The following is a 21,566-nucleotide window of genomic DNA, read 5'->3' on the forward strand; positions in this document are numbered from 1 at the left end:
TAAAAAAAAAAAATTGATATAACATTTCTATTAAGTTCTGAAAGTGCAGCAACTGACTGCACACGACTGCACGAATTTGTAATTCTCAGCATCGCAACTCGTCATTCTTTTGCTAAACGAAGTCTCGTTATATTGTTAGTGTTTTCTTTTAATTGACAGAGTAATGAAAAATGGGTATCACATGAAATGATATTTTTAATCGTAACACCATCTTCGCTGTGTTCGCGTCAAGCAACTTATTTCGAGCAATAATACCGTGACGATGTTTCACTTATAAATAGTTTTCGATGTATTACGTACACGTGCAAGGTTGTTTCAACTATAGATTAGTGCTGTTTCAATCTTGAAATAGTCAACAACCACTTATCCAGATATATAATGTACTTGTATTCGAGTACTGTTTAAAAAAAAAATATTTTAATAGACTTGCATTTACTCTTTAAATTTATTTGCGTAATTTTGTTGTGTTTTTTTTTTTAGTATTTCATTGCGTATGAAATATGATCGCGACTGATGTTCTTCTGTAATTTAAAGCAGATGTTTCTCAACAACGATATTTCTACTTATACGGAGAAACAGCAGGCATGGAAGAAATTCTGCATAGTCTATTTGTGGATACTTTATTATCAGAACGAATAGTAAAACAAACGCTGGTAAAGCAATGAAATAAGTTACTGTTACGGATCTTGGAACGGAACAAAGCTCCGTGGGTTTAAGCAGGGGAAGTAAAAATAAATTTCTAAATGAAAGATTTCCTCCTCTGCAAGAACGCCGGCACACGGTGTCTGTAGCGGCCATAAAAATACATTTATTTTTTTAAGCATTTCATCTCGACGAGAGCAATGAATGTATAAAAGAAACGCCTATAAATTTTTCCTCTTTAAAAAAAATCGAACAGTACGTCTCATCACATAATATACTGTTTCTGTCTAGCTTATACAGATTATTAAAAACAAACCAAAATCCCGATGTTTTTCAGGAAATCAAAGTTAACAATGCAAAGTAAATATTATTTGTCAACAAATTTGTTTGAATTCAAGCGTCTTGTTTCTTGCGGAAACTAGTCCCACTTACCGGAAGGCCTTGAATCGTTCATAAAGCAGTCCTTTGTTTAGTCAGTTGAACTTCAGCCGCAACACGTGGTCGTTGCCGGCGTCTACAATTCGAAGATCAGTCGGTATTCATTGTTTTTCATTTTAATCGACACGTCTGCTACTTCTTATTTTATCTATTAACTGTGAATTTAGTGCGTTTTGTTTGCGACGTATTAGATTACAAATATGGATCCAATAGTCACGTGCCCGTACGATGAAGTGCATCGCATTCGTAAGAGTGTGATACCCTACCATATAATACGATGTGGTAAACATTATTCTTCGGCGGGGAAAATACGTTGTCCGTTCGATGCGTTTCACATAATTGACGAAGCTTACTTTCAGGTAAAAAAAGTTTGTTACGGCTAATGTAATCAGACCGTTTCAGATTAAGCGGGTGACTCCAGGTTTGCCGCCCTCTCCATATTACTTAATGTGCTAATGTTTAAATGTATTATTTAAAAATGATATATAGTCCTGTCTGGTTACATTAGTTGATACATTGTAATAATTAAAAAATAGCTTAATACTAATGCAAAGTGAACTGGCAGCATCATGTTGAAAACTGTGCAAGCAGTGGGAATGTGAGAAGACACATATATGATTTAGAACCACCACTTCAATTAGGCACAATACCATTGGAAGCAGTTAAATATTTATCAGTGCCTATAATGAAAGATTGGAACAAGGTTTAAAGAATATCTCAGTTATTATATTAATTTTAAATATATAGGTATCATATGTTAATATTTAAGGAACCTGTTGAGACATATGATCCTTGGAAACATACTGAAACAAGAAGTATCATACGTTCTATGCCAGGAGGGTCAAAATCAAAGAAAAAGGAGTTTAAAGTCGCAGAGCGTAAAAGATTACAAGCTTTAGAAACAGTGAATACATTTAAACCAACTCTGACAACTCAGTTTGTAAGTTTGTCTCTGATCTCATAGTCATATGACAATAATGTAATAATTTTATAAACATGTTAGTATTACTTTTTACTTTCAGAAACATAAGGAAGTAAGAAAAAGTACAAACATTCTAGAACTGATTAAAAAAATGAGAAGATTATCTTTGGATGAGTTTGATATATTGTTACAAAGTATTGACATCAGTAAGTTATTGATTAGTGATATTGAAGACAGTAAAGAAAGATGCATGTCAGAAGTTGTTGAAAAGGTAATGATAATCATGTTACGTCTAAAAAAAAATATTGCATTAAAATAATAACGTATAAAATTTGACAGATGCTGGTGCAGAAACTTAAAGAACTAATGTTGCATTGTTTGAAGAAAGAAAGTTTTTGAGAACAAGAAAAAAAAAGTATATTAATATTAAGTAATTATATTATATAATTATATATTACCATTAAGTGTCTTTCTACAACTACCAAACAGAATGTAGTTGTAGGTACCATTAGCATGTATTGTTAATTTTGACATTTTTTATAATATGGACAAACATATATTTATATTTTTTTTTATACATATTCTTGTTATCATTACTCAATTTGAGTAAAAGTATTATTTCTATAAGGAACATGGAGAAACTGATACATTATCAGCATGTAACTGTTGAAACATGTGAGACATAACTGTTTTGTTTATATTTTTGTTGAATGTTTCTACTGTTGGTTTCGTAATTAAACAATGCATATCTATTGCGCGTTCGTTTTATTCATCAAATAAATCCAAGACAACTATATGTAGGAACAACAAAACAGGTTTGTATTTAAAGAAACACTACGATGCAATTTAATTGAATTTACTTTTTCTCTGTTATCATACAAAAATCACATAACAAAAAAGAGTACATATATCCGACTGCACACACCATTCTACATAATATTCATACAAATCCACCCAAATAATATTGAACGACACGCGATTTAGGTATTATTTCCCAGTAGCTCTTCCAGCAACCAAGAAGATGCCTCTTTGTGATGCTGTTTTATATGATTTCTCAGATACCTCTTCTGGCTAAATTTCATACCACACTTGCAATCAAACGGTTTCTCTTCGTTGTGTATCGCACGATGTCGTACAACCTCTCCTTTGACCGAGAATGTTTTACCACAGATCTCGCAGGCATAGGCTTTGATGCCGGTGTGCGTGGTCTCGTGATGGGTCAACCTTTGCCTGCTTCGAAAATGTTTGCCGCAGTACGAGCATTTGTGAGGTTTGTAATCCGTGTGGACACGATTATGTATGTAAATGGAATTCAGTGTCCGAAACATTTTCGGACAGTGCTCGCACGCGTACGGACGTTCACCCGTATGGATCCTACGATGGTCATCTTTTGCTCCTTTACTGGCGAACGCGCGACCGCATATGTCGCATGCGTACTTCTTCAATCCCTCGTGAACGTCCCTTATATGTCTAGCCAGATCTTGCTCGATTCGATAAGATTTCCCGCACAAATCGCACGTGCAGGGTCGTTTATCCGAATGAACCCTAATATGACGCAAGAAACCACGTTTCGTGAACATAACCTTCGTACACGTGTCGCATTTGAAAGATACGCGATCGTTGACGACCTGCTTAGCTTTATTTACAAGCTCCGTCTCGTCTGGGTTGTGGTCTCGATTCATGTCGGAATGTCTCTTGATGTGCTTCTTTAATTCGGACTTCTTCGTGAAATTTCTCCCGCATAGATTGCAAATGAAACACAACGGTTCCCCTACGTTCTCCGTAGCGGGCGTTTCTTCGTTGGGTGCTTCCCCTTTCTTCTCGTAGTCTTCAACGGGATCGTACGGATGTTTGTAGTCCTCGTTGTGCCGTCCACAAGCGAACGTGTGCTCGTCGAAATCTTTCTCCTGTCCGTGGTATATTAGCTTACAATACTGACAATAATGCATCTGAGCCTCGTGCACGGCGTTCATATGCTCTATACAATACTTCATGTTCATAAAGATGATATCACAGTGGGCGCACTGGACGTACTCAACCTCCTCGCTGTTCGTACATGCGATTTCGGCCATAACGCCCTCGGACTCGTTCTTCCACCTGTAAAACAAACATATTCCGACATCATTCCAGCGAAACCAAATCCTTGTGGTGTTTCTTCATATGGTACTTCATGTAACGTTCTTGACTGAATCTCGTACTGCATATGGAACAAATGTACACCGTTTGGGGGCTATCGTGGACACGTTTGTGTCGGCTGAAAGCGCTGCTACTACCGAACTGTTTGTCGCACACGCTGCAATAATACGGTTTCTGCGGCTCAGCGGTATGAACGCAAACGTGCTTGTGTAATTCCAGCTCTCGCCGAAACGATTGGCCGCACAAGGAACACTGATGGGGAAAACGTTTCGTGTGCACCAGTTTGTGCGCGTTCAGGCATGACTTCTGTTTAAACGAATCCCCGCAAGTCTCGCACACGTGGGGTCTTTCGCCCGTGTGGATGCGTCTGTGCTCGTCTCGCGACGCTGCCGTGGCTTGGCGACGACCGCATATGTCGCACGCAAATTTCTTGATTCCTATGTGAACTTCGCGCACGTGTCTGTTCAGACCGGACGCCGTACGAAATTTTTTCCCGCAAACTTGACAGGTGCATGGTTTTTCGCCGGTGTGGGTGTATCGATGGATAAGAAAATTGTACGACGTGGACAATGTTCTCCCGCACTCGCTGCATTGGTAACGCGTGACTCCGTTCAGATTAACTTTCGAACGGTTTAGCACTTCGCGTACTTCCTTGGTGCGTTTGCCCCTGAAACGGCCTGCACGTACCATGGGGGAGATTACCACATTTTCTGTCGGTTCGATACCGGTTCCAATCTTATCTATCACCGATGCACACTTCTCCAGATCGGTTTTCGAACAAGTTACCTCGTCGCTTTCGGACGTGACACGGCTTGCAGATACATTGAGGGTGATTACCGTATTTTCTGTCGGTTCGATAATAGTTTCAACTTTATCGATCACTGGTACACAGTTCACCGGATCGGTTATTAAACCAGCTACCTCGTCGCGTTCTTCCGCTACATGGCTTGCACCTACGTCGTGGGTGATTACCGTATTTTCTGTCGGTTCGTTCTGTCGACGTTCGATACTAGTTCCAACGTTGTCTATCATCGGTGCACAGTTCTCCAGATCGGTTATAGAACGCACTCGTATTCGTGTATTGCTCGACTCGTTCGATCTCTCGTCGAGCCCGACTCCTCGATTTATACATCTGAAAAGAGAGAGAGTTTTCTCCGTTACTTGATTGCAACCGCGAACGAACCAGCGCTATGATTAATTCTTTTATGATTAACTAAGTAACGTTTCTGTCGGAACGAGAGATCGCAATCCGTGCACTGCCATGGTTTCTCGTCGAAATGGATCAACCGATGACGCTTCAGTTCCTGCTTGATGCGGAAACAACGGCCGCATATGTCGCACGCGTGCGGTTTCTCGCCCGTGTGTTTGGTTATGTGAACCGCGAGCGGCGGCCGCGTGCGGAACCTTTGCTCGCAGTAATTGCACTTGAACGGGAACACGTCCGAGTGCGTTCGATTGTGCACGAACAGGGATGCTTTTTGCTTGAATGATTTTCCGCAAATGTTGCAAACGTACGGCCGTTCGCCGGTGTGTATCCGTCTATGGTCCTCCACGTTGCGTTTCGTGGTGAACATACGGCCGCAAATATCGCAGGGGAAGTTTTTTATGCCAGCGTGCGTGTCCTTCAGATGCCTAGCCAGACCTTGCTTCACGCGGAACTGTTTGCCGCACAGGTGACACGTGTAAGACCGTTCACCAGTGTGTATTCGCACGTGCCAGAAGAACGTGTACGGTGAATAAAGGTTTTTCCCACACTCGTCGCAATGATAGTACACTTTTCCATCGATCTCCATCTTGGCTCGCATCACCGACTCTCGATCAACGCACCTCAATTTCCTGTTCTTCTGTCCGGTGAACTCTGAATGGGACTCCGTTAAGTGGACATCGAGCAGCTTCTTTTTTTTGGAGGTGTAGTCGCAATACATGCACGGATGCGTTCCGTGTCGTTTTCTCTGAAACTTTTCGTAACGTTTCCAATTATTTCGGTCGTCATTGGTCGCAGTTTCATCCACTTTTTCACTTGACTCCTTCGACGAGATGCTTTCGTCTTTTATGTCGATACTGTCCGTTACGTTATTTTTACATTTAGACGAGTGTCGCGAAAGATGGCATTCCCTTTTGAAAGTACTCCGACATGTTTTGCAAGTATAGAGGCTGTTCGGTGAATTTGTACATGCGTGCGTTAATGACATAGCCTTTTCGGAAGAGTCTTTAGAAGGAAGCATTGTTTCTACCATTTTCGGTACATTAAAGTCCGTGCTATTAGAATTGCTAAATGAGTCTGAGGTTTCTTCAGCAGTTACATCAACGAATCTCTGACGAACTGTACATTTGTTATTGGTTCGACTTATACTATTTGGGTGCATCGTTGTCATATGCCACGAGCAGTATGCCGCGAAGGATTTCTTCTGAGGTAGACCAAACCTGGAAAAATAATAAATGTACCAGATTTGATTGCTTTCGCTCGATGCGGAATTATCGGGATTATCGGTGTCACGTATCTTAGAACTCATTTTTATTAGCATGCCCGTAATGTTTCGACGTGTCTGCTTTTAATGTGATTGTTCAAATATCGTTTTTGTCGGAAAGCAAGCCCGCATTTCACGCAAACGAATGGTTTGATCTCGGAGTGGATCAGCTTATGCCTAGCGAGTTCCGACTTCACCCTGAACCGTTTCGAACAGACATCGCAACCATAGTTTTTCTCTCCTGTGTGAGTAGTTACGTGGGCCAGCATTTCCTGTTTTCTGCGAAATTTTTTATTACAATAGGAACATGGATGCGGAAATTCATCTGTGTGTAGTTTACTGTGAATATACAGAGAAGCCTTTGATTTGAAGGTCTTGCCACAGGAGTCGCAAATATATGGCCTTTCTCCTGTATGCGTTCTACGATGATCGTCTTTGGTAGCTTTCGAGGCAAAGGATTTGCCGCAAATATCGCATGCGAAATTTTTCACTTTTGCGTGCACGTCCTTCAGGTGCCTGGAAAGGCCACCCGAGTCTCGGAACTGTTTACCGCATACGTGACAAGTAAATGGTCTTTCATCTCTGTGAATCCTCATATGTCTCAGATACGAATCCTTCAACTTGAAACACCTGCCACATTCAACGCACTGATAAGTTTCCTGAATCTCGACCGTATCTTTTTGTTTCGCATGCTCGCAAGGATCTCTAGAGTATCTAATGTCACTGGCACAGAGCTTACATTCTCCTCTCATTCTTTTGTCGCTATTTCCCATGTTCGAAGGATCCGGAGTACTTCTGTCATCTTCTGGTTTCCGTTTCCTTAAACTGTTTGATTCATACAGATGGGAAATATCTTCTTTCACATCGACATCATTATTTTGTAGTTGCTCAGACATGACGGAATGATCGAGTGGTGAATTTATATCGCTGATCCACACCGAATCGCAATCTCCGTTGTCTGTAGGTTTTCTTTCTCGTAACTGGCATTTTATTCTTTTGGGCTTCCGAAATACTTTCTGCATGCCTAAGAACACCTTAAATGGTGTCCGCATACTACTGGACCTGCAAAACAGTCAAAACTTGACTCTAGATTTTGCAGCTGTGATATAACAATGCAGAAGATTGTTCTTGTTCAACCCAATTATCAATGGTGCTTGGGAAGGTTTACCATTCTTGATCATCTTTAAATATCTAATTCCCGTTATCTTAGAGTCGTATCTATGCAGAGTTCCGTTTTCTCTGTCTTCTTCCATATTTCATATTCAAACAGATATAATTATCCATATTTTAATTAAGGATAGTCAATGCGTAAAGTTTTCTTTAAGTGTATTTGGCTCTCTGTTTCGTATAGTATGTGTTTTTATACGAATGAAAAAACTTTAGTTTATTGTTATGTGTGGATATATTAATATGTCTATTATATTATGTTCAGATTTATTTATAAAAGGCATATTTTCTGCACATTCAATTGTACATATTTTTGCCCCCATATATATATTATCAGTTTTTGTGTTTACTTTGAATAAAAAGAATCGTTACCTGTCTGAATCATTAACAGCAATTTCCTCACACTCTTCATCCTTTACAATTTCCTGCTGCTGATGCTACAATTGAAAGTATTTTTAATTGAAGTACTGAAAATATACATAAAAACGTATGAATTTTAAGTACATATCATCTTTATACTTACATGAGATTCGGATACATTAGAGATAATCATGTCCTCCGTTGTTACTTCTAAGCTTTCTAAACCCTGTAAAATTAACATAAGTATTAAAAACACAAATTATCACCATGATGAAAATTTGATGTAAACAGCTATATTTGGTTTTATATGCACCTTTTTTTCCTGTAGAACATCCTGCATTTCTAATAACCTTCTTTCTGCATTTAGACATCCTTCTAAAAGCTCATGCCATGCTAATAATGTAGCAGCACAATGATAACACAACTGTAATGGAAGTGTGTCTGCTTCAGATAACTATAAAAAAAATCAATCGATTGAAGGCAATATTTGATGCACATAAACCTAAAGCAGTTACAAAATTGTTTGAACACATACATGTATGGGTAAATACTTGTGTATTTTACTGCACAAGTCATGTTGCAGGCCTTCTTCTTCAAAAATTGGAATTACATGATCATTGGTATTAGCACATACTCTACATAAATTGGACCAAGACACTTGCTCATTGTTTTGAGTCACAGCTGATTCTTGAGTAGACACTTCTATCATATTCTGTTGTCCATCCTCCTCATCTGTCGCAACAAAAAATCCTTCTTCCTCACTTTCTAATTCAGCATGAGCATTCTCTGAGACAATGTTCTTTACAGTCTGGATTAAAATTGAATCATCTCCAGATGATTCTAACACAATAGTACTTTCAGACTCCATTCTATCTATAATATTCAATGGAACATTGTTTTTGTTATAATTTCACTAGAGAATATTCTATAGACTTTATTACATTTTTATGAAAGCAGACTTACTACAACAAGTACCACTAACAATCGAAAAACTTTTCTTGGTAAAAATATGTATAAACGAAAAAAGAGTTCGTCACTTTACATCCATACACTTGTCGGAGGAAGAACTCCTAATTATATTTCCTTGTTGTTAGTATTTCATTTCCTAATGAACATTATAAAACACTATACTTTTTAAATACCGATTATTCGATACGATATTTCTCTGGAACACGACACGCCATTTTTGCGCACGTTTCTTCATGAATCATTCTGAATGAGAGGAAACCAACACTTTTGAAATTCCCAACAATTGTCATGAATGTTTACAAATCTTAAATTGCTCGAATATCATCTTCAAGCCGCCCATGTTTATTATATAATCGAAGAAGTAAAAAATTAAGTATCGCTACGTGTTTGCAACGCACGCTCTTCTTTTATGGCAGTTTATGGATGAACCAGGATGAACCAATTTCAGCTGATTCGGTTAAATGTTATTCTTGGTTATTCTTCTTTCACCGCACAGCAGCGCTTTTCAAACGAATCGGAAATTTCCCTAAGGGGGGTCCTAGAACCCCCGGAGCATGCATGAGACCGAAGAATAGTTGGCGCGGAATATTAGTACTTCTTAACAATTTTGATCTTAAAAAATTGCTCCTAATTTGCTCCGTCGGAACTATTGTGTTTAATGAGATATTCACAAATGAAAAAGCAAAAATTTGTCTGCAAAATACATAGTAAATAGTCTTTTTACACAAATGTTATAGTATCAAAAAATAAAAATTAAAAGTAATGTACACTTACTGATGAATCTCTTTCTATAAATATACCAGTAACTATTAAAAACAAAGTCCAGTATCATAATTTAAGAATGGAAAATACCAAGAAAAATTAAATATTTATTATCAAGAAATGAATATATTGATAGGTTTACTAAAAATTTTGCATAAAGCGCGGTTCTATTTATTAGAGCAAGTCTATACAAATTCACGATTCTTTATTATTGATAACAAACGACAGGATTAAATCAACTTTTTACAATCTCTCTTTCTTCTCGCTCACGCACTCATTTTCTCACTCTCTCTCTCTCTCTCATACGTTATTCATATACATAAGTATACGTTGAAAGAATTTCAAAAATTTACTGCCCGAATTAATTGAGATCTCAAAATAATCGAGTATTCGATTCCAGCGATTTTTTAACATGATCTATCAGATCGGTAAAAATTTCTTGAAAGTACCTAGAAGAGGAAGAAAATCTCTTATTGATAACCAGTTTTCTTTTACTAGAGAATATGCGATATATGTTCACTGAACAACAAATACCTTAAATAATAATATGTACATTTAAATCGAATCAACGAGACGTTCGATCGAAACTCAAAATTACATTAACGATCAACCGCGTTTAATATTTATCATTTTGTCAAGTAAATTCCTTTTAGAATTATGTTATGGACCAATCTTGATGACTTTTGCTGTCTGACGGAAAACTTAAAAGGGTTCTTAATTACAGAACATTATACGTTGGCGAAATATAATGTTCGCTTTCCTGTGATACGTTTAAGTTGTAGCTACGTCAAAATTTACACATTCTTTTAAAATGTTATTGTAACAAAATTCTAAATACAAATAGGTAATCCATTTGACTGATTATTTAATTACAAAGTTAAATGATCAGACTTCTGACACTCCCTATTAGTTACTTAATGGCATTGCAATATTTTGTCTGTTTCCTTAAATGTATATTCCTATTTCGCCAATTGATATTTAATAAGGAAAACATATATTTAGTTATAACACATCGTTTAGCCTCATGGTTGGCCAAAAATGAAATAAACCCTCTTGTAAAATGCATTTAAACTGTTTAAAACGAACATTCATCATCTATTTGTTCCTATTTTTAGAACATTTATGGAAATAGAATTTCAAGATCAGAGAAATCAGATAGAGAGATATCGGGAGAACCGGGAGACCGGCTGTAATCTGTCGTATTTTCCCTGAAATCATCGCTGTCGGCTGCGTCCTCATTATCGTCATCGTTGTTTTCGAGATCGTTTCGCTCATTTTCATCGCCATTTTCCTCTGCACTTGCATCTGGATTGTCTGCATCTATTCAGAAACGAATTCGATTTTACGCTTGAGATATATTTACAAATATAAGAAATGCGTTTACAAATTAAAGAAGTAAAAGTTATGCTTCAATCAGTGGCTATTAGTGGCATTATCATCATTCATAATTAGAGTATGTAATTTCTATGACGTAGAGTATTAAATATTTAAGAGAAATTCGAAGTGAGAATTATAAATGACCTGAAAAAAATATAAAAACTAAATTAAGATACAATTTTAGATTATTTTTGCTAGAAATTTATCACTACTTTTCTATTGTAAGTCAAAATTAAATGAATACAATTAAATTGATGATTAAAATTATGTGATTTATCGAGAAGTATAACTTTTTAGATTGAGATGTCTGAACAAATTAAATATCTATAAAAAAGCAATTTTGAAACTGATGTGTTTTCAAGGAAATGTTAAATATATTAAATTATGAAACATGTACCATCGGCGTCATTATCATCAGAGCCAGAATTAGAACCATCATCGTCGCTTGCATCAGGATCTTGAAGAAGCAATTATGAAATTGATATTTCCAAGGAAATATTGAAATACAAAGTGTCTTTGAATTAGTGGTACAACCCAAAAGCAGGGAATTCCACGTCAAAAAATAAGCCGAAAATTTAGAATAACATTTTTCTCACATTTGTCGATACGATTTTTCAATTTCTACCACGCTGTTGTCGATCTAGCTACGTACAGTAATCGAACAGCTAAAACGGAAAATTATTCTTATATTTGAACAATTGCAAAGAAAAATACTCTGGAAAGCGTTTATAAGAGTGTAATCTGCAAAGCAGATTATGGTGCCAGAAGAACGGGAGTAATTTCCAATAATGTTTACATTAATAAAGGAAACATAATTCTTGAGCAAAAAACACTTTTGTTTCATTCTTCATCTTTCAGTAACTGATAATATGAGAAATTCGAACAGCAATACAGATACTTCGCAGTGATATGTGTTGGACCTAGGAAACGAAGCTTCGTGTGAGAAAAATGTTACTCTATATTTTCGACTTATTCTTTCACGTAGAATTATCTGCTTTTGGATTGTACCACCAATTCGGAGAGACCCTGTATATTAAAGTATCAAAAATGTACCATCAGCGTTATTATCATCAGAACCAGAATTTGAACCATCATCGTCGCTTGCATCAAGATCTTCTTCATCGTCATCTTCGTCGGCTTCATCCTCGTCGTCTCTTCTTCGGCCAACATCGTACAACCTAACGCAAGACTCCTGGATACTATCAAATTCACCCTGATTTTCAACGATTGCTATCTGCGTGTCGTATTTATTACAAGCCAGCCCGTAAATTCCTCTTTTGACGTCACAAGTTGCTAAAATTAGAATTATTGTAATTACAACTGTCGCTTTCACGCTAAATTCAATTGTGATTTATTGAAATTTTACGAAAACAAATTACCAATGTTACTGTAGTCCAAAGCATCTAGTGTTTTAAAAGAAGTAACGTAATGTGATTCATCTCGGTTTTCCTGATCCAACGGTACAGCATATATAATATTATTAACAGGCGAAAATATAACTTCCATTTGATCGAGCGTTGGCACGGTTTTTAACAAATGGAAAGTTCTTAAATCCCATACTTCTGTGTTTGATACCACCTCTGTGCCTGTTGAATCGAGATTAATATTAATATTACTCGATTTTAAACTTTCTGTGTTATTAATTGTATCAGAACATCGATTGGTATAAATACCATTTGGATGGAAAACTCCATTAAGTGTTTGATTTAATTTATCGAACTTGTGAACTTTTCTTGCGGTATTTACATCCCACAGAATCCCGTCACTCAGGACCAGTTCGTCGTTCATGCTGAATGTAGCACGATTTTTAGTGTACTGATTAGAAATCGTAGGTGAGAGGGTGAGTTCTAATTCTCCTGTGGCTATATCATAAATCTGCAATCAAGTATTACAGACATTTATTCCTTACTTTATTAAAAAATTCCATAATAGCAATTTGTCTCTCATAAAATTCTTTATAAATATTCGTATCCCTAACTTTTTATAAGAATATTAAGTGAAGAATATTCATACCGTAGCACTTTCCCCTTGAGTTCCAATAATTTTATCCTGAAGTTTACTAAACTCAACGTAATCTTCATTTTCCAACGACAATTTCATATCAAAGAATGTTCCTATACTCCAAAGTGCAGACATGGGACTTCGCCATACAGTAGAGCATAACAATAAATTTCCACGTTGGTTACATTCCATATGATAAACATAAGACTCGTGACATGGATAGGTTGCTTCCTCCAATCCTGTGTGTGCATTTACCATTTTCACATCCCCCGCGTAAGTACCTAGCATCAGATAATCCTGAGAAGGCTGCGTGAAAATATTCCAAATTAACTTCATTATACTACTCCAGTTCATGAGAGAAATTTCATGGGTCTGAACTTTCTTTCCTTTGAACAATAATAAATTACGGTACCAAGAAGATGCAACAGGTGAAACTGCCAACATCCGTAGGCCGGAAAGTTTTTACAGGACAAAACCGACTATAAATATGTCTTCTATCCAATATACTACCGCCTATGCCTAATGCTCTTCGCGCTAATCTTACAGTTGCATTTGTCGATGTCGAAGTCTTTGTACGAGGATCTGGACATTTATGTGGTCTGTAACGTTATTTTTTTTTTGTTTTCAAATAAAATATAATGAATACGAATGGCATGAAATTCAAAAGAAAAATTGTCTTATCATTCGACTTTGATGAAACTTACTCGAAGAGATCAAATTGCGGACATGTGACCATAGGATTTTTACAGAGTGCGTGTTGATTAGTTAAATACGCTGTAATAATAGAGTCCAATGTTATAGTGGACGGATTAATAGCAGCTACTCCGGTCGTTGCGACGCTTCCGGGATCTCGTGAAATTTGTTTCTGTAACGATCTACACATAGTCGTCTGACCAATCGACTGACAATTCATAGAATTGACTAGAGGCTGTTTGTCAGCTTGATTTTTCCTGAAAATCATTCGTAGCGTCGTTTAACGTGTTACCCTTTGATATTTAACCCCATTTGCATCATTCGAAAAAAAAAGAAAATTGGCCCATATCACAAAAATTTTTTTTTATAAAGATAGAAATGTTGCAAAATGCATAAAAAGGGGGGAAACCGCATATCTGCGTTTCGGTGATAATGGCCAGGAACATTCCGCGCATATATGAACTTATGGTGCAAATGGGTTAAATGATTCGTCGAACGAAAAATGAAGAAAGATTTACACTCACTTTGTATTAATTTGTAGTTTAAGAGGTTGATTTGTGCTAGGTGGAACGATATTTTGATTAAGACAATCGGAAAGTTTCAAGCGCACACTGTTTCCGCCTGACAGGGACGATGTGCCTGAACTGTGTGCATTCGAGTGAGATATATACCTAGACGATGACGTGGGCGTGGTGTTACTCCGAGAAGACACTTCTCTTTGGTTACCTCTACTCGTATTGTATAAATTAACAGGTGCTCCCGGAGAAAAACCACTTCTCGTCTGAAAAACGTAATCAACCGAAATTACAGTTTACATATGTTTGATTAATTCACAATCATTCGATCGCTAGAACTTACTCCACTGATCGCTGGGCTGCGGTAAGTAAAATGATGATATGTGGTCACAGGTTTCATTATTGCAGAAGAAACCAGGCTTGCTTCTTTTTGCAAAGTTGATGCAGTTTCTGTTAAACCTTTTGACATTAAGTGTTGGTAGATTAATTGATTCAACTGCTGTTCGTTGTATTGTATTCTTGTCTGTGCTACCACGTTTGCCTGTAGAACATAATAAAATTCGAGAAAATTGTATCAATAGAAATTAATGTTATTATGTATATTTATGTAAAACATCGTTATTCGATATTGTAGTTGATACTGTATTCAACAAATACAATACACTGGACACACTTGTTAAAAATGACTTACCCTGTGTAGGCTGGCTAAAGAAATTTCATATTCTGCTCCAGTAGGTTTAGCTTTTCCTGAAACTCTTTCCATCAACTCTAAAGCATACTTCTGAAACATGACGTGTTCCTGTCTCTTCTCTTGTAGTATAGGGTCTTTCATGAGAGCTTGAATTTGTCCATCGGTGAACATCGGCAGCTTGCTAATGATTTGTCTAACTTTCTCGCTACGTGCCAAACCCGCTAAGGCACGACAGGCTAACGCCCTTATACTATCCGCATCTGTGATCGGTGTTTTCACCATCATTAATTGTAATAAAACCTGTAAGACGAATGAAGATTATTAAATCAAATATTTGATAACATATTTGATAACATATAATTATATAACACACACCATTATGCCGTTATTGGATCTTACGCTCTCCCAGACTTTGCGAATCAATTCTTCGCTGTTATAAATATCTATTGTCTTCTTATTAGAGACAGACGCCGATTGCCATGGGTAAGTACCACCGATCTAGAACGAAGAAAGTAAAATAAATATATAAATTATCGATAAGTTTCGAAGTGAGATTTATCGAGAAACGTGTAAGTTTCAAAATTAAGTTTAACCGTTTTACCCTGTGTATTGGAGCACAAACACAATTGATTACAACTCTCAACGCAGCTCTCTGCACGTCAGCATCCGCGATGATTTCACACTCCGCCGCAGCCAGAATTAAATTAATCGCCATTGTCATCGACATGTCTGGCATGTCCACTCTTTGGCAGAGCTGGATCGTCACTTTCGGCACCAGGCAACAAATAGCTATTACATCTAGACAGGAACGAACTGTCTCCGCGCTAGACGTTGTATGAACACGACCGCTGTAATTCCATTCCCTGGCAAAAGCAATGATCTGAAGTAAAAGCGGTATGCCCCCAAGACGATGCAGTTCTTCTACCGGTAGCCATATTGCCAGTACATTAAATAATTTATGAAGTACTTCCACCTGTAATAACGAAACTAATGTTACTTTTCTTGGTTCAGTTGTAAGTTAATTATTCTGTCGGTGGCAGACGAAAACTTTCCGTTTAGGCTATCGACAATTTTCGCTGTCGACACAACGCACCGTAATATCGATTGATTCTATTTATTTAATATAAATATTCGTCTTTACATTTAAAAACAAAAAATGGAAATTTTTTTTAATAGCATTACCTTTTCCTGCACTTCCTCGCTGCTCAATTTGCAAGCTTTATAAGGAGGTAGAAACGGTTTTAATGCCGCAGTTTCCGCTACAATATTTTGTGCTTTCCGTAACCTATGTGCTCTGTCTAATAGTTCTGCCTCTACATATAAATGGGCTTCCATATATCGCTTTAAGGCTACAGCGACGTGCCTAACTATCTGTCTAGAAGCACATTCTTCATCGTCGTTCAATGTTGGTTCCTCTTCAAGGTTCAGGATCGGTAATGTGGATATCTTGAGATATAATCGATTAGTTACTTTTGGGACGATTGTACGTGGTCACTATTGTATACAAAACGAAAGCCATAATACAAAAAGACATTTACCACGTTGAAAAGTTTTCGTAATCCATCCTGCGCATCAAATTCTACTAGTATTGCTTTAAATGGAAAGGAGAATCCAAAGAACATTGTTGCGTGACACCTCCCCGAATCATGACTTCGTTCCAGCAGCCACAATGCGTAGGTAACAAGATTCGATATAACACGTTTCGGCAACATACACACCCGTTCCATTGCATCTTCGCAATAGGCTAGGTAATATAAACATATAGAAACACCAGTAGCAGCAACACTGGGCCTTGGAACGTCCAGTAATTTTTGCAAGCCTCCAACATTTAGGAATTCAATGGAGAATTTTTTATGACAAAGAAGAGAAGCCAAATATTTTAAAGCTTCAAAGGCCAGACGACTATCCTTGGTTTCTCTAACATTAATATACTTCAGAATTAGTTTCAGAGCATCTTGTTCGAAAACATGACCTAAGAATTCTTGATATTCACCCATTGGTGTAAGATACCTGTCGTATAATGAAATGAATTCCTTTAATTAGCATAGTGCTAATACTAAAAGCATCAGTGGTAATAATAAAATTACGCAGGTAAATAACGTCGTATCAAATAATCTACTGTATTAGCATATTATCTTTTACACCTAATAATGTCAATATTTACCTAAGTATCAACATTTGCCTCGTAGACAAGGTCGGAGGATGTATTTGCATGTTTCCAATGACATACGACTCCATTTCTGCCCACGAAGAATTAGAATTTCCTTCCAGCAACGTAGACGGGGTACTAGAACTTTGCGACAAAGATGCAGAGCTCTTGGACAGATTGCATCGCGCTGAAGAAGCATTCTGTGGTCTGCCATGAGTACTTTGCGCCTTGGAGGGTGTCATATGATTATTGGAATTGAAGTTCTTTGGCACTGACAAAGGCGGGGACATTATTTCCGGATACAAGACGTCATTCTTTACAGGAGTTTCACATTCTGTATCGTTCTTCTTCTTTTTAGGTAATGGGGCAGAATCATCGGGTGATTGAAGGTAATCGTCTTCTTCCTCCGAGAAACATTCGTTATGGTTAGGGCTCTTAAGAACTCCATTCTCTTTTCTTTTTTCCCGTACCTTTAAATAGAAAATAAAAATATGTAAAACTGAGATACAATTGATACTTAAATACGCTTAATTCTGTTAGAACACAGACTTTTTTACAAGATTCGGAATTAATATGGTGTAGGAGAAAATTATGTTCTCTTTTTGCACGAAATCGTTTGATCTTTTAAGAACCTGATTTGACTTTTCAAAAACCTTCTCTTAATTGCAATTCCAAGTGAAAATATTCCTACTTATGTTTTTAAGAAATTGCTTTCAATTAAAAATTCTTAAATAGTTTATCGCATTATTTTTACTGGTTTTGTGGTTTGGAGACAATTCCCCATTTTTTTTCATATTGTTTTGCATGTTTTTTACACGAATTTTTCGGGAACGTATCTATCGCGTAGAAACAGAACCAAGGGTACAAAACAATTGAGATCTGCGAATGCTAGAATGTCTTTTTTAAAAATTCTTTTAAAGAATCACTCTCATAGCGACACATTAAACTACTCTTACTTTTCTTTTTCCAGGTACACCTTTGTTTTCTCCATCTCCTCCACTATTCCTATCTTGGCCGAAATGTGCAAACGGTCTATTATTAGCTGCGAGTTGTCTATCTTCATGTGCCTTCTCTTGTAATTTATGAAGCCTCTGTAACATCAGAGGCACCATTTTTCCATTTTGTTCTCTGAAACCTACAACAAGATTGTTAATATTTATTTTCCTATTAACATGTAACCATTTCCATTGCTGTGTACTTTAACAATTTTCTTTCAGAAAATCTTCAAGAAATTTAAACAAGTACCTGTAGCAATCTCTTGCACCTCCATAGCTGCAGCTACAAGACCAGTTGCATAACTTTGCAAAGGTTCTACACTCCTCTCCGCCCATGAAAAAAGACGATGAATAAGTCCTTCCATGTCTGGTTGAAATACTGCTGATGTTTCTAAGCCAGGAAGAATATCAAGCATAAGACGACATGCTGCAATATTCAATTTCCCAACGTCACGACCTGTGATTCCTGCACGAGACCAGTAGGTGTCTCTCAAATAATCATTTATAAGCTGTGAAATACAATATTAGAAGATAAACTCAAGTGTTATAATAATATAAAGCAAATCGAATCAAAAGTAAAAAAATTTCACTTAATATTGTATATTAATTTACCTTGGTCATAAAATTATCTTTTCTAAACAAAACTTTCAATATATGCCCGAAATTACAGTCTGGATCAGTACGTGATGGATGTCTTTCATCAAATGGATCTGGATCCATTTTCAAATAATTCTCTGTCTCTAATTCTATAATTTCTGCCAGTCTTTGAAGCGTTGGAATAGGGTCGTATGTAGATGAGAGATGCTCTTCTTCCCATTGTCTGAGAATTTGAACTACATCTGTTACTTCTGCTAAAGACTCTGCGCTTGACATCTTTCTTCCTATTGTCCTACACATATGAATTTAATCCATTATACTTAATATGTACAGATATTCACCGTTACAATTCAAATAATTAGAGTTAAAATGTTGCTCTTATCGTCTTAAATTATTTATTTCATAATTATTATGTATTTAAAATCTATGAAATTATTTTAACAAAATTTTTAACACTTTCATAATATTAAACGATAACATATCTTTCTTTGGATATCTAATAACAAAATTCTTTTAGTCATAAAATCTTTCAATTAAATGTACACTTATGACAATCAAATGAAAGTATTGATAATATTATAATAAACATGAAAAAATCTTTAAATTACAATGCATAGTTTATGTAATTCTTTGTTGTTATTTATACACTGAGGAAGTTGTTGCATTAAACTTTAAGAAATATGGAATTTTAATGACTGTTGTAAGACAAAACAATACATTATAATGTAGCTTATCCATTCCAACAATCAGTTGTCAATCATTTTAATTATGAATATAATTCTATTGTGAACTGATATTTTCAAAAACAAACTCTAATGATATTAAAAGGAAGGCAGAAGATTATGATCAAAATAATTATACATTGCACAACAGGATTTTACGAAGCAATTACATCCGGAAATTTTCGCATGATGTGTCGCAAAAAATGGATAGAATGCGCGTAATTCTTGACGATTGAGTCAACTATTGTTCTAACTGAATTTAATATTTATTCGTGATCACAACATTATTAAATAATTGCTCATTAAATCTAATATCAACTAATAACTTAACCTTAAAACTTAATGTACAATAAACAAAGATCAATCTTTCGGAAAAAATATGTAAGCAATCGATAAAAGATATCAATTATCGAAAACAATTGAAGTAATTGCGAGGAAAAAAAGGAGTAAACGTTGTACCGAAGAAGACAGTCTGTTTGTGCTTCGACGGTATCAGACGACGAGAGGTAGCGCGTGTCCTTTTAGGTTAGAGTCAACGAAACGTTACATACATACTTGAAATTTCTTTGACAGTTAACCCATCTGACAGTTATTACAGTCTAACTTACCTTTTCGAGCTAGTAAGATGGTATTAATTCGTGAAAATACTCGCAATTCCAATCAAGAACACTGTTTTCTTATAAAAGTACGAAATGCAACCACCGACACGCACGCTGAAGACGAGCTAGTTAAATTCAAGTTTAGAACCGAAATGAAATGTCACAATAAAGTGGGATTTTTTTATTGTACACCCCCGAGCAAACTCGGCTTCCACTAGGGAAAAAAGTAACGAATTAAGGAAAAGGCCTCTTACCACTTGGTATTTGGAATTATAGAAATTTTTGTCAAATTAACATTCGATTTAACATTTATTTCAGTACCTGGAATAAATTCACAAAGTGGTAGGAGACTTTTCTTCTATGACGCTTTTTCCCCTAGTGGAAGCCGAGTTTGCTCGTGGGCAGAGGTGGGTACGTATTTTACACCATATACGTTTATATGTATGATAATATGTCGTTTCTGAGTCCATTTTATACGTGTATTTGGCGCAGAGTTATTATTTCAATGTTTAAACAATTAAAGTAGAAAAACTTCAAAAATTGTAAAAACAATAAATATCTCCTTTTTGTATATAATGTTAAAAATGTAATATTGTAGGTGTAATAGTAAACACGAAATATAACCTCAAATTAATTTTTATTATACAGATATATAAATTCTTTGTTATTGTCAAAAAATAGGTGGTAGAAAAGAACGTAATCAATATGAACCTTTGGGGTCAGTAGGAGAAAGAATGAAAAAGGCGAAAATGTAGCATTTTGCAGTGTGCAACTGTGATATTGGAAATACAGCTGTGAAGAGATTAGATCCGCATAAATGAGTCTGCAATAAAAAAAATGAAAATTTTTCAATCAAGTAAATAAATATGTATATGATAAGATTAATATCAATAAATGTAAAGCTATCAGTAGTAATGAAATTAATTATTTTACAACTTTACTCAGAACCTCTCCAGCTTCTCTTATTGTACTAAAGTACAAAGAGTCTAGAAAATGTCTTTGGCCACTTGTACGCGCGGGTACACGACGTGTACAGCGTGTACTACACGTAAGTTTCGTTGATTCAACGCGCGAGTACCTTTTCAAAACAATTTCACGGAATATACCAGAATATACTACGCCTACAACCAGTGATGGGTATATCCCCATGAAAGAAAGTTATTTACGTTTAGTGATGGGCACCATCGACTAATGACTATTTAGTCACAACATACTATCGACTAAATAGTCGATAGTTTTTAGTCGACTGAAATTTTGCTTCATAGGTTATATATAGATCATGTCGTCAACTTTTCAGCATCATTGGTGTATTTACCTTTTAGAAATGTATTAGTTCATAGATAGAATTTCAAAAATATAAGTG

At 36.2% G+C, this 21,566-nt stretch overlaps 4 protein-coding genes across 5 annotated transcripts; 1 reads left to right on the forward strand and 3 right to left on the reverse strand.

Annotated features, from left to right (window-relative positions):
• The first annotated feature begins 1,261 nt into the window (after positions 1-1,261).
• Positions 1,262-2,401, forward strand: LOC107194524 (gametocyte-specific factor 1 homolog). Its single transcript, XM_015584165.1, has 5 exons — positions 1,262-1,439; positions 1,646-1,783; positions 1,850-2,020; positions 2,103-2,273; positions 2,342-2,401. Exons 1-5 carry the CDS (start codon positions 1,281-1,283, stop codon positions 2,399-2,401), a joined length of 699 nt encoding a protein of 232 aa, XP_015439651.1. The 5' UTR covers positions 1,262-1,280.
• Positions 2,402-2,982: 581 nt separating this feature from the next.
• LOC107194525 (zinc finger protein 239-like) lies at positions 2,983-4,124 on the reverse strand. Its single transcript, XM_015584166.1, has one exon. The coding sequence runs from the start codon at positions 4,072-4,074 to the stop codon at positions 2,983-2,985; it is 1,092 nt and encodes a 363-aa protein (XP_015439652.1). The 5' UTR covers positions 4,075-4,124.
• On the reverse strand, positions 4,078-9,227 carry LOC107194655 (zinc finger and SCAN domain-containing protein 2-like). The gene is made up of 6 exons (XM_015584306.1): positions 9,097-9,227; positions 8,669-9,006; positions 8,447-8,587; positions 8,297-8,359; positions 8,146-8,210; positions 4,078-5,270 (listed from the first exon to the last, which is right to left on the reverse strand). The coding sequence occupies exons 2-6, from the start codon at positions 8,999-9,001 to the stop codon at positions 4,124-4,126; spliced, it is 1,749 nt and encodes a 582-aa protein (XP_015439792.1). The 5' UTR covers positions 9,002-9,006; positions 9,097-9,227; the 3' UTR covers positions 4,078-4,123.
• Positions 9,228-10,555: 1,328 nt separating this feature from the next.
• Positions 10,556-20,315, reverse strand: LOC107194674 (protein mahjong). 2 transcript variants are annotated; one of them, XM_015584326.1, is made up of 20 exons: positions 20,213-20,315; positions 18,898-19,174; positions 18,536-18,794; positions 18,247-18,425; positions 17,306-17,760; positions 16,680-17,151; positions 16,324-16,587; positions 15,743-16,114; positions 15,517-15,639; positions 15,142-15,441; positions 14,794-14,991; positions 14,460-14,716; positions 13,947-14,192; positions 13,655-13,841; positions 13,255-13,548; positions 12,915-13,116; positions 12,621-12,827; positions 12,295-12,534; positions 11,639-11,698; positions 10,556-11,184 (listed from the first exon to the last, which is right to left on the reverse strand). In XM_015584326.1, exons 2-20 carry the CDS (start codon positions 19,156-19,158, stop codon positions 10,985-10,987), a joined length of 4,776 nt encoding a protein of 1,591 aa, XP_015439812.1. In that variant the 5' UTR covers positions 19,159-19,174; positions 20,213-20,315; the 3' UTR covers positions 10,556-10,984. The 2 variants fall into 2 exon arrangements, with proteins under 2 accessions (XP_015439812.1, XP_015439813.1); XM_015584327.1 differs by lacking the exon at positions 20,213-20,315 and adding an exon at positions 20,064-20,112.
• Positions 20,316-21,566: the final 1,251 nt, after the last annotated feature.

Source organism: Dufourea novaeangliae, unplaced genomic scaffold (assembly GCF_001272555.1).
Source record: "Dufourea novaeangliae isolate 0120121106 unplaced genomic scaffold, ASM127255v1 scaffold8, whole genome shotgun sequence".
In the NCBI taxonomy this organism is placed as follows: domain Eukaryota; kingdom Metazoa; phylum Arthropoda; class Insecta; order Hymenoptera; family Halictidae; genus Dufourea; species Dufourea novaeangliae.

Excerpts from the sequence above, each read along its gene's own strand:
- LOC107194525 (XM_015584166.1), bottom strand. The coding sequence starts at position 4,074 with ATGGCCGAAATCGCATGTACGAACAGCGAGGAGGTTGAGTACGTCCAG.
- LOC107194655 (XM_015584306.1), bottom strand. The coding sequence starts at position 9,001 with ATGGAGTCTGAAAGTACTATTGTGTTAGAATCATCTGGAGATGATTCA. Across the intron at positions 8,211-8,296 it reads CTAATGTATCCGAATCTCAT|CATCAGCAGCAGGAAATTGT; the intron begins GTAAGTATAAAG and ends TTTCAATTGTAG. Across the intron at positions 5,271-8,145 it reads GCTGTTAATGATTCAGACAG|ATGTATAAATCGAGGAGTCG; the intron begins GTAACGATTCTT and ends CTCTCTTTTCAG.
- LOC107194524 (XM_015584165.1), top strand. The coding sequence starts at position 1,281 with ATGGATCCAATAGTCACGTGCCCGTACGATGAAGTGCATCGCATTCGT. Across the intron at positions 1,784-1,849 it reads TAATGAAAGATTGGAACAAG|GAACCTGTTGAGACATATGA; the intron begins GTTTAAAGAATA and ends TTAATATTTAAG. Across the intron at positions 2,274-2,341 it reads TGTCAGAAGTTGTTGAAAAG|ATGCTGGTGCAGAAACTTAA; the intron begins GTAATGATAATC and ends AAAATTTGACAG.
- LOC107194674 (XM_015584326.1), bottom strand. The coding sequence starts at position 19,158 with ATGTCAAGCGCAGAGTCTTTAGCAGAAGTAACAGATGTAGTTCAAATT. Across the intron at positions 15,442-15,516 it reads GATCCAATAACGGCATAATG|GTTTTATTACAATTAATGAT; the intron begins GTGTGTGTTATA and ends TTCGTCTTACAG. Across the intron at positions 11,185-11,638 it reads TGATGATAATGACGCCGATG|ATGCAGACAATCCAGATGCA; the intron begins GTACATGTTTCA and ends GTTTCTGAATAG.